The 12256-nt window shown below is 40.6% G+C and overlaps 1 protein-coding gene across 1 annotated transcript in view; it reads right to left on the bottom strand.

The window, feature by feature from the left end:
• ATP7B (ATPase copper transporting beta) overlaps positions 1-12256 on the bottom strand; it is a 79324-nt gene that overhangs the window by 58094 nt on the left and 8974 nt on the right. The window contains exon 2 of the mRNA XM_063428845.1: positions 6891-7046. Within this exon, the coding sequence (XP_063284915.1) occupies positions 6891-7031 (141 nt within the window). The 5' untranslated portion in view covers positions 7032-7046. The remainder of the gene's footprint in view (positions 1-6890; positions 7047-12256) is intronic.

The raw sequence follows: 12256 nt of genomic DNA on the forward strand, positions 1-12256 counted from the left end.
CAATGTATATATAAATTAAACAATATAACAATATTGTATAAGATTTTAAGTACCTCAAAACCTATCAGCTCAGAAAAAGTTTACTGCCTCCCAGAATACCTTCTATTTCACAAACCTGTCCTTGCTCTCTCCCAAAGGGCCACACTCCACTCGCTCCTTCCAGTTCTGCTACTTTCCCACCTTTTTAGTTGGTTGCTATCCCTCGCCATGCCCTTCCGATGGTGTTTTATACCCCACCTCCTCTAGACTGTAAGCTCATTTGAGCATGGTCCTCATAAACCTATTGTTCCTGCAACATTTTGTAATCGTCTCACTTGTTGTTAACTGTCCCCCTTTTAGAATACTGTAAAGCGCTGTGCAATAAGTTGGTGCTATATAATTACCAAAAATAATAATAATAATAATAATAATAATAAAAAGGACCATTTTGTTAAGGGAAAACATAACAGCAAAAGTTGGATAAAGTGAGTGCACTTTAATCCAATTTGAGAAGAAGAAAAAAAAAGGTAGAACGAAAAGGAGGAGAAAAGAGGGTGCAGTGGACAAAGGGTAGGTCCCAGGCATCTTATATAATCAATATACATAATACCTGAAGCATTACTAATTACACAAACAAAAAGAAAACAACGTCATGAAAAAGGTTTCATAACACAGGAAACACTGGTAAAGGTGAGAAGTATGGCAGAGCAAAATAAATATTTCCTCAATCAATGAGCATGCAGTAAAAATGTGTGAATTGCAAACTTCAAACTGCAAAACTTTTCTGTTTTTACAAAAAAAGTTTGCTCACCTTCAGGGTTTCTGTTTAGTTAGTCAACCTGCTGACCTGTCCGTCATCAGGAAAGAAATTCTTATTCTATAAACCTCTTCACAACAGAGATACATGGGATAAATACAAAACAGAAAAGTGCTGGTGCGCATACATATGTTTAGAACCCCTCAAGTGTTGAGAAGTATTTACAAACAGATGATACAGTGCAAGCAAGTGTGATCCCTTATAGGGTGTCTACAAGCCCAGGTGTATATGTGTGTATAATTATAGCCTGTTATACTGGACAATTGATTTCTGTAGTTAAGGATATCAATTGTACAGTATAACAGGCTATAAGTATACACACATATACACCTGGGCTTGTAGACACCCTATAAGGGATCACACTTGCTTGCACAGTATTATATGTTTGTAAATACTTCTCAACACTTGAGGGGTTCTATACATATGTATGTGCACCAGCACTTTTCTGTTTTGAGATTGTTTCTGTACCTTATTACCTGGGTATATTGTGGGTGCTGCAAACCTATTTATATTTTATCTTAATTTTTTGCGCCAACTTATCTACTGCACATTTTTTCTGTTTACATGGGATCAATAGTTTATCTCCAAAGAATAGTCCCACTTAAGAATAAGTGGGACTACTCTGTAAACCGATATCAACCATACCACAAAAGCTATCAGTTTACTGATTAGTTAATGCAGGGGTAGTCAACTTTTTAATACCTACTGCTCACTTTTGTATATTTGTTGCTGGTAAAATTTCCTTACCGCCCACCAGTGCCGCAATAATTTTATAGAGCACGTGCGATTTATTTCTTTATTTATTTTTACAAAGGGGGTTCGTTTTTTAAAATATATAGTTACATCTATCTATTTTTCTCCATTTTCTTCTATTTTCTATTCTACTTTTTTATATGTATGTCTGTGAGGTGCTGTGTGTGTTTGATCTTTGATCTCCTCACCAGCCCAAGGGGGCTGACAGCAAGGCTGGCTCTGCATGGGCCGGCAGGGGAGATGAAAGAATCTCCCCTGCTGGCCTTGGCCCATGGCCATGGAGGTCCACCAGGCTATTTCTGCAGAATCCGCCACCACCCACTTGAAATCCCCCGGCGGTAGGGACCAGGTTGACTACCCCTGAGTTAATCTGACTAGATTAGACTCTTGGCAGGTCTCCGTTCTGCACATACATGACCCGTGGCTTTGCTGTCTGTCTTGGGAGGAAATAAAGCTCAGTGCAAGATGTGCATCATCCAGCATGCCGATAGCACAAGCAAAATTGGACATAATTGACAAACTGTTACCAACGGTCTGATTGTCTGGAGGTAGAAGTGGAGCTACATCCCAGTAAGGAAGCTAAATATCTTGGTACAGACATCATGTCATGTTGATTTACTTGGAGAGTCAGAAATAAACAGCAACATCTGGACCTCCAATTAGGTCTTCATCAATACTGAGCTTGATAAAGATCTCATTGGAGGTGGAAACGTTGCTGTTTATATTCTGATTCTCCTAAATAAATCTGCTACCTTTTCAAATCTGCTACCTTTTGTACCCTGAGTGCCTGTATCGCATTGCTTTTTACTTTTATATATGTGGTTTGCCAGCCTCAGGTCCAGCTATGCACCTGGTTTCATATATACATTAGATGAGTTCGGATTCCTCCCTTCATAATTACATTCATTCCATGTTGAAACACTGTACAGGCAGGATCCTTGCGCCATATGCATTTCAGCATGCTGATGTTGTTATGCTGCTTACAAATGTAGATTACAAATTTATTGTATTTATTAATTTAGAAAGTGTTATCAGGAGAAATACACTGGAGAATTATCTCTTTTTTTCAGTTATGTGCTGGAGTTAATAAAATAACGAATTAAATTATTATTAAATAAATGTATACACAACAATTAAAAAAACACTCCAACATGAATTACATGTATGGCATCCTTTGGGTAGATAACCTACTGGGAGCGGATGGGGGGAGAGATCACCAGAACATGATTAATTAATGAGTTGATCACACCAGTGGCTTGACATAGAATTAGCAATCACTCAGTTGCCTCCACAGCTCACAAAGTGTAAACAATAAGCCTAATATTTTTCGACTATATTTAAAAAAAAAAAATATATAAGATTTTTGCATGAAGGTGAGTATTGCTAATTCACATAAAACATGGGGCTTGAGCCTTATATAACTATAATATCACAATCTGACTTACTATGATGTATGTATGTACCTTACATGATATAAACCTCAAAACAATAACCCCTCGCCATCCATGTAATTGCAAACTGCTCCCTACCAGTTATTTTATTAATGGAGCTCTATAGGGTCAGGAACACAAACATGTATTCCTGACCCTATAGGGTTAAAACACCATCTAGCCCCCCTGGCCCCTAATGCCTCCCCCTAAAATAGTAAAATCTTACTTGTATTCAAGTCTGATCCAATCACAATGCTTCCCCATAGGATTGGCTGAGACTGACAAGGAGGCAGATCAGGGCCAGAGCCAGCACAATTCAAACACAGCCCTGGCCAATCAGCATCTCATCATAGAGATGAATTGAATCAATGAATCTCTATGAGGAAAGTTCAGTGTCTGCATGCAGAGGGTGGAGACACTGAATGTTTGGATGCATTTTAGGTAGCCATGACCCAGGAAGGATCTCTAACAGCCATCTGAGGAGTGGCCACTAGGCTGTTGTGTAAACACTGCATTTTCTCGGAAAAGACCGTGTTTACAGCAAAAAAGCCTGAAGGTAATGATTCTACTCACCAGAACAAATGCAATAACATGCAGTTGTTCTGGTGACTATAGCGTTCCTTTAAATGTAATGACATTAAAGGACCAATCTGTAGACAGCACATACGTCTCCAAAGTATCCACTTCCCAAATCTATAACTTCTGACCAATTGTTTCTCTACATTATATCCTCCTATCCCATCACTCCTATTAGATAATGGCTAGTGACCCCCTAGCATCAATCTCATTGCACCTGAAAAGCCTATCACCCCTATCATTGTATTTTATTGCCCATACATCTATCACCCTTATAGTTCCATATAGATCAACCCTTGTTCTTTTTAGTAATTCATGCAGCTCCCTGACAATACTTTTTTTTACAACAGAATGAAAATATGGCCAGAAGGGACACAAGGCTCACTGAGGCACGTAGAAAGCAAAGGCTATCCTATCTGATCTGATCACATAGCAGAGCTATTGTATCTCAAATTGTTGAAAAACGTAATGCTGACAATGATAAGAATGGGGAAGAGATGGCAACAGGATGCACTATGGACAGCAGGCAGGCCGGCAGAGGAAGGGTCATGCTCTGGTCAATGTTCTGCTGGGAAACCTTGGGTCCTGGCATTCATGTGGATGTTACTTTGACACGAGCAACCTACCTAGAGTATGTTACAGACCACTTACACCCAGTGGTGTATCCTGGTTTTGTGCTGCCCTAGGCATAATTTTTTTAAATTCAATCCCCCCAGCCTCCTTACCTATGGGAATGCTGGGGAGGGGGATTCTCCCTTTCCCTGGGGTCCAATGGGGCTGCTGGGCGGGCGGCCGGTGACTGCAGGCGGCGAGGGAGCACTGATTCTCCTGTTCAGCTCCCTTGCGCGCCGCAGAGTGATGCCGGGAGCAGGAATATGACTAATCAGTGCTCCCTCGCCAGGGCCGCCCGCCCGCCCGCCTGGAATGTCAGTTAGCCGCCAGGCTAACAAGACATTTACCTGGGCATTTGGGGGCGGCTTTATTTGCCGCCCCCTGGAAAGTGCTGCCCAAGGCAAATGCCTTGTTTCCTCGCGGCTAATATGTCCCTGCTTACACCCCTTCATGACAATGGTGTTCCCTGATGGCAGTGGCCTATTTTAGCAGAATAATGCCCCCTGCCACACTGAAAAAAATTCCAGGAATGGTTTGAGGAATATGACAAAGAGTTCAAGATGCTGACTTGGCCTCCAAATACCCCAGATGTCAATCTGATTGAACATTGAATTGAAACGACAAATCCGATCTATGGAGATCCCCACATTTCAACTTGCAGGACTTAAAGTATCTACTGCTAATGCACCAGCCATATACCACATGACACGTTTAGAGGTCTTGTGGATTCCATGTTTTGGATGGATCAGATCTGTATTGGCAGCACAAGGGGGGACCTACACGATCTTAGGAAGGTAGTTTTAATGTTGATGATGTAAACCTTTTTTTGGGGATCTGATGATGTAAACCTTTTTTTGGGAAATAAATACCTATTGATTATTTACTAAGACCGGAGAGTGCATCTCTTATTGCTCTATATATATCTTCTAACGTGGGATAGCACCAAGGCAACAAAACTACCTAATTGAGACAGGGTGAGTGCCAAGCTACATATTTTTTCACATATATATATAATTATTATTATTATTTTATTAGTTATATAGCGCCATCAGATTCCGTACCACTGTACAATGGGTGGACTAACAGACATGTAATTGTAACCAGACAACTGGACGTACAGGAACAGAGAGGGTGGAGAATCAAAACAGATCCTCCTTTATTTTAAATAGAAGAAGAAAAGTTGTTGCAGATTTTCAGTTACACTCTATTTTCTCATTCCCTATATACCTACTCAGCAACTGAAACTGATACCATGATGCACAGGATCCAGTAAAGTATTATGGCAGCTGAACAAAAGCAAAAACATCACTGTTTAAGGAGAAGTTCTGTATTGTGTAACTATCAGAAAGTCTATTTTTCATTGTTGTCCAATGTATTGCCAAAACAAGTCTATGTTTTTTCTACAAAATCTAAGAATGATTGATAACTTTGATTAAAAAAATTTCCTGCAAAAAAAATAAATTTCTTCTTAAGACACAGACAAAATATTTTCCTTTATGATCCTTAGAAGTATATTGAAAATATCCATGGGATAATTAGGTTATGGTGTAGATATTTTATTGCCATCTTGCCTCCACCCACCTTCCTCTTTTCGCAATGATTTTTAAATATGTGGCCATCATATCAATTTCAAGACCACAGGCTAGAAGGACACTAAGCACCATAACCACAACAACGTATTGTGTAAGTTATAGTTCAAGCAGAGTTTAACTGCAGACCCTCCTTTTCTGGTCACATTCTTTTTGGGTGGTTTGTGCCTCACCCCCCCAAAATTGCTCTTTTGACACTCAAAATCCTGGCTGCTATGTTGCCAGTGCAAATATTGTTTCACGTCTGCGTTAGCTGGTGAAATATTCAATTCCAAAGGTAGTGTTGCACTCAGGGAACCCAATAGAGTCTGCTACCACGCCGGGAGCACCATGAAAGGGGATCTGCAGTTCATTCTAAGTATTCAAAATCAAATTCGCGAGAGTAGTGCAAATAGGAAGGATTTGTATTCAGGATCAGGAGAACAAAATCATATAAAACGTTTCGGCGTCAAGCCTTATTTATGTATATTAAAGCTTGACGCCGAAACGTTGTATCTCATTTTGTTCACCTGATCCGGAATAAAACTCTTTCTATTTGCACTACTCTGTGAAGTCTTTGGAATTTGATTTTGAGCTGAACTGACTGTGGCATGTTATGTGGGGCAAAGTGACACTTGTAACAGGCAAGTTATGTGTGTTGTGAAATTTCCACGGTGCTAAGTCTGTGGAGCAATACGACAATTGACATGAGTTAATGTGACACATGTAAGTGCTGTGGGGGCAGTATTATCCTTTTACAAGTGCTGTGGGGCAGTGTGAACTTTTGGCATGTGTTGGTGTATGGTGACCCTGTGGACATATATTTTTGCATGTGGTGTGCTGCAGAATTCTGGGAAGAGCTTTGGTGTGCAATGGGTGAGAAAAGGATGAGGAGCACTGATATTTGATGTTTATTTTATTTTTATTTTGTGTGTGTGTGTGTGTGTGTGTGTGTTGGGGTGGACAGCGTGATTGCATGCTAGGGAGTGGGAAGGTGGGGTCCAGGGATCCCAAGCAAATGCTTTCCCGGGCTCCAATGCAAATAAAAAATGTCTTGATGCAAATTGATAAACTGATGTGTTCCTTTGGTAGGTTAGTTAATCAAAGACATGCAAATGGCCTGGGTTAATAAAGTTATAAGTAGATAACTCGTACCTTGCTTGGATAATGGTCAGCAGAATATTTTTTTGCTTGTGCTTGGCCAAGGCTGTCTTCTTCTATATCCAACAACCGAACCTTTTCCTCAGGACCTAGCAAGTGATCCTCTTCCTTTATGGACATCATTTTTGGAAACATTGGGACTTGCTGATACTGTGAAAACCAACATATATTAATCAGATAAGCAAGCACTGTGCTTTATCCCATTCTATGTACTCACTTTATTTCATTATATCATTTGACATACTAACTACTAAATTAATAAAATAAAAAAATTAACTAAGACTGAAGAAGCTATTAATTGTCAATGGAGGAACCACATAGATCATGCCTTTTGGGATTCACATAGTTGGGGGTTTTATCAATGTCACCCTTAACCCTTGATGGGTACCTCCAGACAGGTATCTAAGATACCCCAGGTATGGCTGAGCACCATTTGCCAGTCTCTATGAATAAGCCTGGTGGATCGTTGGCATGCAGAGGACAGATTATTTCTCTACTCCTCTGTCTATAATTCAGACAGCTGCATTGACTACATATTCCTGACATAGAAATACCTCCCTTAGCTTACTTCGGCCCAAATAATTCTCTGCTCACTAAACTATTTAAAAAATACTGGAGGATGAATAATTTTTTCATGTTGGATCTGGAGTTGGTAACAGAAACGTGGGACACTATAGCCTGCTTCTTTGTAAAGAATGAGACCTTTAAGGTCTCTTGCGTGATGGTCTGGGGGGCACACAAATGTTTTATAAGGTGGCACTATCTCTATAGGGTCAAGATTAAAACATGAACAGATGTCAATAAAAGACCTCCTCAGACACATCGCAAACTTGGCAGCTGACCACAAACGCTCCATAACTGGTTCCACAAGTGGCGCCCTGATCATGCTAAACATACTGCTCTCTCATCAGTCACTCCACTTATTTCAGCATACACAGCAATTTTTTTTAACACTCTAACAAAAGTGCGCAATTGTTGGCTCGGATGCTTAGAAAATGCATACATAAGATACGCACTTCTGATAACTCTCTCTTCCAGTTCCCAGATGTTATAGCCAAGGAATTTCAATACTATTACACCACACCTTTCATCTCCTTACCTACACTCAACAGAGAGTCCCTCCAGAAGAAAAGAACACAGATCCAAAGTTACCTTATACAACACTGTGACGATACTGCTTAAATATCGTCCGTGGGTATTCTTTTTACATAAGTGGTCACTAAACTGCTCCACTAAATGCTAGGACTTATCTTTAGTAGCATATGTAAGATATACTGAGCTGATATCTGGTTACTATTGTCACGAACGCACCCTACTCCAAGAGTGTGCGTGACGTAGTTGTGGTGGTGAAAGGGTTAAAGTACACTATTTGTCTGCACTAGACCGGAAATAATGACAAAATCCCCCTTTTTAACACCACCCACACTTAAACATAATAATATAACTATTACTATTTTAACGCTGCCACCACCAAGACAATTTATAAATGGGGTGCCTTGGTCCCCCAGGTAAATCAATAATAAAACCCATCAAATATTACTTAGTACAATATTTAAGGAATTACAAACATACTAACTAGTCTCTTCAGGTAACGTGATTCTTAACCAGACAAAGGCAGAACTTAATAAAAGAATAGTCACAGTGCATATAACAATATATGATAAACAAATTATTTACACCAACAACAGATAAAAACAAAAAGGTTAAAATACAGAAGTCCTAATTACTCACTTAGGTTTTTCAAAGTACAACTTCTGTCCAGGGGGTCTCTGGCAAGGAAAGATGGTGACTCACTCAAAATTAGATCTTGGCCCCAAGCAAGTACAACACCACCCTTCAGGATCACAGGAGATATACCCTGTGGATTATCACACCTCACCCAGGGGTGGAGCCAAGGCGTACCTATACTGATTCTAAGTGACCACCTCCTTTGTTCCAGAAACAACAACCCAAATATAAACTTTTGTTTTTTGTCTCCTCTACTGTACTTGCCACAGAAATAATAATTGCCTCTATGAATTTGTTATTGTTTTCCCATTCCATAGACATGTTGTACGCCCCGCCCACGATCCAATAGGACAGACATCACAACTCCTGCCACACGGTTTAAGTTGTGCAACTCATGTTTAGGCTTAATTAAGAGATTGGGCTTGTCCCATTCCAAATATAATAAAAATGAGGCTTAATTATTAACCTGTGGGTAAGTATTAATGTTTCACTTGGATAAGATATTGGAACACAAGGATCTTCATGAAACTAATCCCGTTACCATATCAAAAGGATTGAACTATCCTTTACAAGGTACATGCCAAATGGATGAAGAGACATTCAGACTTTTTCCAAGTGTAGAACCTCACACCTTGCAGAGCCTTAATTACTTCCCGTCCATAAAGTAAAATCCTTTTCACATTCCTATGCCATTCATACTACCCCTTCTGTCATCTGACCTCTGTGGGGGTTCCAGCTTCGAAAGATGTAACCCCTGTTGACCTCAGCAATAGCATCTCTGTAATTTGTGCCATTTACTACACAAATTACATTAAAGGATAATATTTCATAGTGTAATAATAAATTATGCACCCTTGCTGTGACAACTATATTATATTCTGTCATCCAGTCTTTGGCAATACCCTTATTAGCAATTACTCTACAGAGGATAATGAATAGCCGTATATTGTGAGACCTCAAGGAAGAGAACACCAGCTTCTTTCTTGGCAACTCAACAGAACTCAGACTCGGACTCTGACTCAGTTTATTGTATCCAGATCCAGTTTACATAGAGCACAGCATATGGTAAAATAAACATTGCACAAAAACATTCACCAATGGGAATACAGAACAGGGCACAGGAAAAGAACTACAAAACTACAAAGTGATTCCTTACACCAGTTATCCCCTCCCCTGTGCCAATACACCATGACAACAAAAGGTTATCTTGATTGAACCCACTGTCCCTTAAAAGCAATATCTGGTTACATCAACATAGGCCTTTGCTGTAGTAGATATTCTTGCTGGCTCCCACAACAGATGGTCACTCACAGTGCAGCATTTAACTTGATTAGGCCACAAAATAAATTTCACACCTAACTATACTTTATTCCTGTAACACAAAGATACCTAAGTACATAGAAATCAGTTTTTAAAAATGGTGCCGCGAGCTTGTGGCTTGCACCAAACAAATCAGGCCATCCATCACAAACACCTATGATGAACCCTCTCCCCAGATACGGCAAAGCAAATAGACACATCAATCTCCATAGACGAACTGCAGACAGCCCTCAAACTGACCCAAACAGGCAAAGTTCCTGGGTCAGATGGCTTCACCTTCCAATATTACAGATCTTTGGTGACTTGCTACTTAGTGACTGCCTTACTGCAGAATGATAATCTTCCAAGAGATTATCATTATCTGCTAACATCATTGTACTTACTAAGGAGGGCAAGTATCCAAGCATGTGTTCCAGCTATCAACCCATCTCGCTGCAGACATCATATTTTTTGTGAAGGTCCTTGCTGAGAAAATCAAACGGTTAACACCTACCTTGTTCACCTGGACCAGGTAAGCTCTGTTCCCAGGAGGGAGACAAAAGATAACGTGATCTAAACATATAATCTGATGCACGGGACTTCTCAAATGGAGAGTCCCCTCCTCCTCCTCTCAACTGATGTGGAGCAGGCTTTTAACCAGGTAGACTGGACCTTTATTTTTGCCATCCTCAGCGAGGATTTGCAGCAAGAGAATCCACAAATGGATTTGGTGAGGATTAACAAGGCCTTACCATCCTCTTTCCCACTCTGTAACGGTACATGGCAGGGCTGCTCTCTATCTCCTCTCCTGTTCATCCTTACACTTGAGTAGAGGTGTTCAGGGGTTGGATGTGGGAGACATGGAAGATAAGGTCACGGCTTACGTCGATGACCTTCTGGTTTGTGTCTGTAACCCTGCAATCTCCTTGCCCAATGTCCTTGCCAAGTTTAGAAAATACAGGCCCAAGTTAAATGAAGACAAGTCTAAAATATATTGAATATCACAGCCCATAACAGGGAGGCTGATATACTAAAAGCTTAATTCCCTTTTAAATGGTGTAGGGAAGGAATGAAATACCTAAGAATTTGGCTTCATCCTGATGTAACATTACTATATGGCCTATGTTTTGCCCCCCTCCTCTGAATCATATGGTCGTATCTTCACTCATGACAATCACAATACATCTCCTAATTTGGGCGAATGAGGATAGCCAAAAATCAACATACTCCTCAAAGCCCTGTATCTCTTTCAGAATATACCAATAACGGTCCTTAAAGCCTTTTACTCCTCCATAACCTATGCAATACGTATATTCATCTGGTAGGACAAAGCACTACTTAGAACACCTTTGTTTACCAAAACACCAGGGGCGGGTCTCCCCTCCCTCACCAAATATTTTGAGACAGCCCACCTTTAATGACTATTAGCCTGACATATATATCCCCTATGAGCACAGTGGATCAAATTTGAACTAAAAGAAACCAGTGGCTCATTGCCAACAGTGACCTGGCTGGATATGATCAAGATCCAGCAATCACTCCCACAACACCTCCCCCTCCCCCCCTCAAAGTATGCATTTATTGCCAACTCAATCATAATTTCACAACAATAACAGGCCCCATGCGCCCACTCACCCATTACCCTGATTTTTCTCTGTGTACCACCTTACCCCAAATCTAGTTTTTTTTAGGCAGAGGCCCTTAGTACACTTGCTCCATGTCAGCGTAAATTCACAAATTCCCCCCCCCCCCCCCCACGGATCTGAAGAGGAATGTTGCGCTGTCAAACTTCACCATCTCCAAATCACTCATTTCTATAACTTGCTAATCCCCAGACGTAATCTCCACAGGCAGCTCTCAATGTTAATATGCTATTGCCACACCCGCTAAAGAATAGCCAGGCGAATCTCGATCATAACAACCGTTGCTCCTAACGCCAATCTCCTAGCATCTCCGAGATTCATTGAGAAGTGGGAGGCTGACATGGGATGCACCCTCTCTGAGGAGCAATGGTATATCATTTACCAACTACCTCATAAAACGTCAATCAGCTCCTCCATACAGGAAACCAATTATAAATTGTTGAATCGATGGTACTGCAAACACTAGCACCTACATAGATTCAACCCTGAGATATCAGACTCATGTTGGTGCTGTGGGAGGCTATGCCCCACCATAGTCCCCTACTGGGAATCAATACACTCCACAGTGAAGCAAATAGTGAGAGAGGCAATGTTGCTGCAACCTGTGGAGAGGCTATTTCACCACAAAACAATGCTAATATCCCAATACAAAAAAAATCTCTCACTAGGCACTTACTCAACTCAGCCAAA

The sequence above is a fragment of the Pelobates fuscus genome, chromosome 1 (assembly GCF_036172605.1).
Source record: "Pelobates fuscus isolate aPelFus1 chromosome 1, aPelFus1.pri, whole genome shotgun sequence".
NCBI classification, from domain to species: domain Eukaryota; kingdom Metazoa; phylum Chordata; class Amphibia; order Anura; family Pelobatidae; genus Pelobates; species Pelobates fuscus.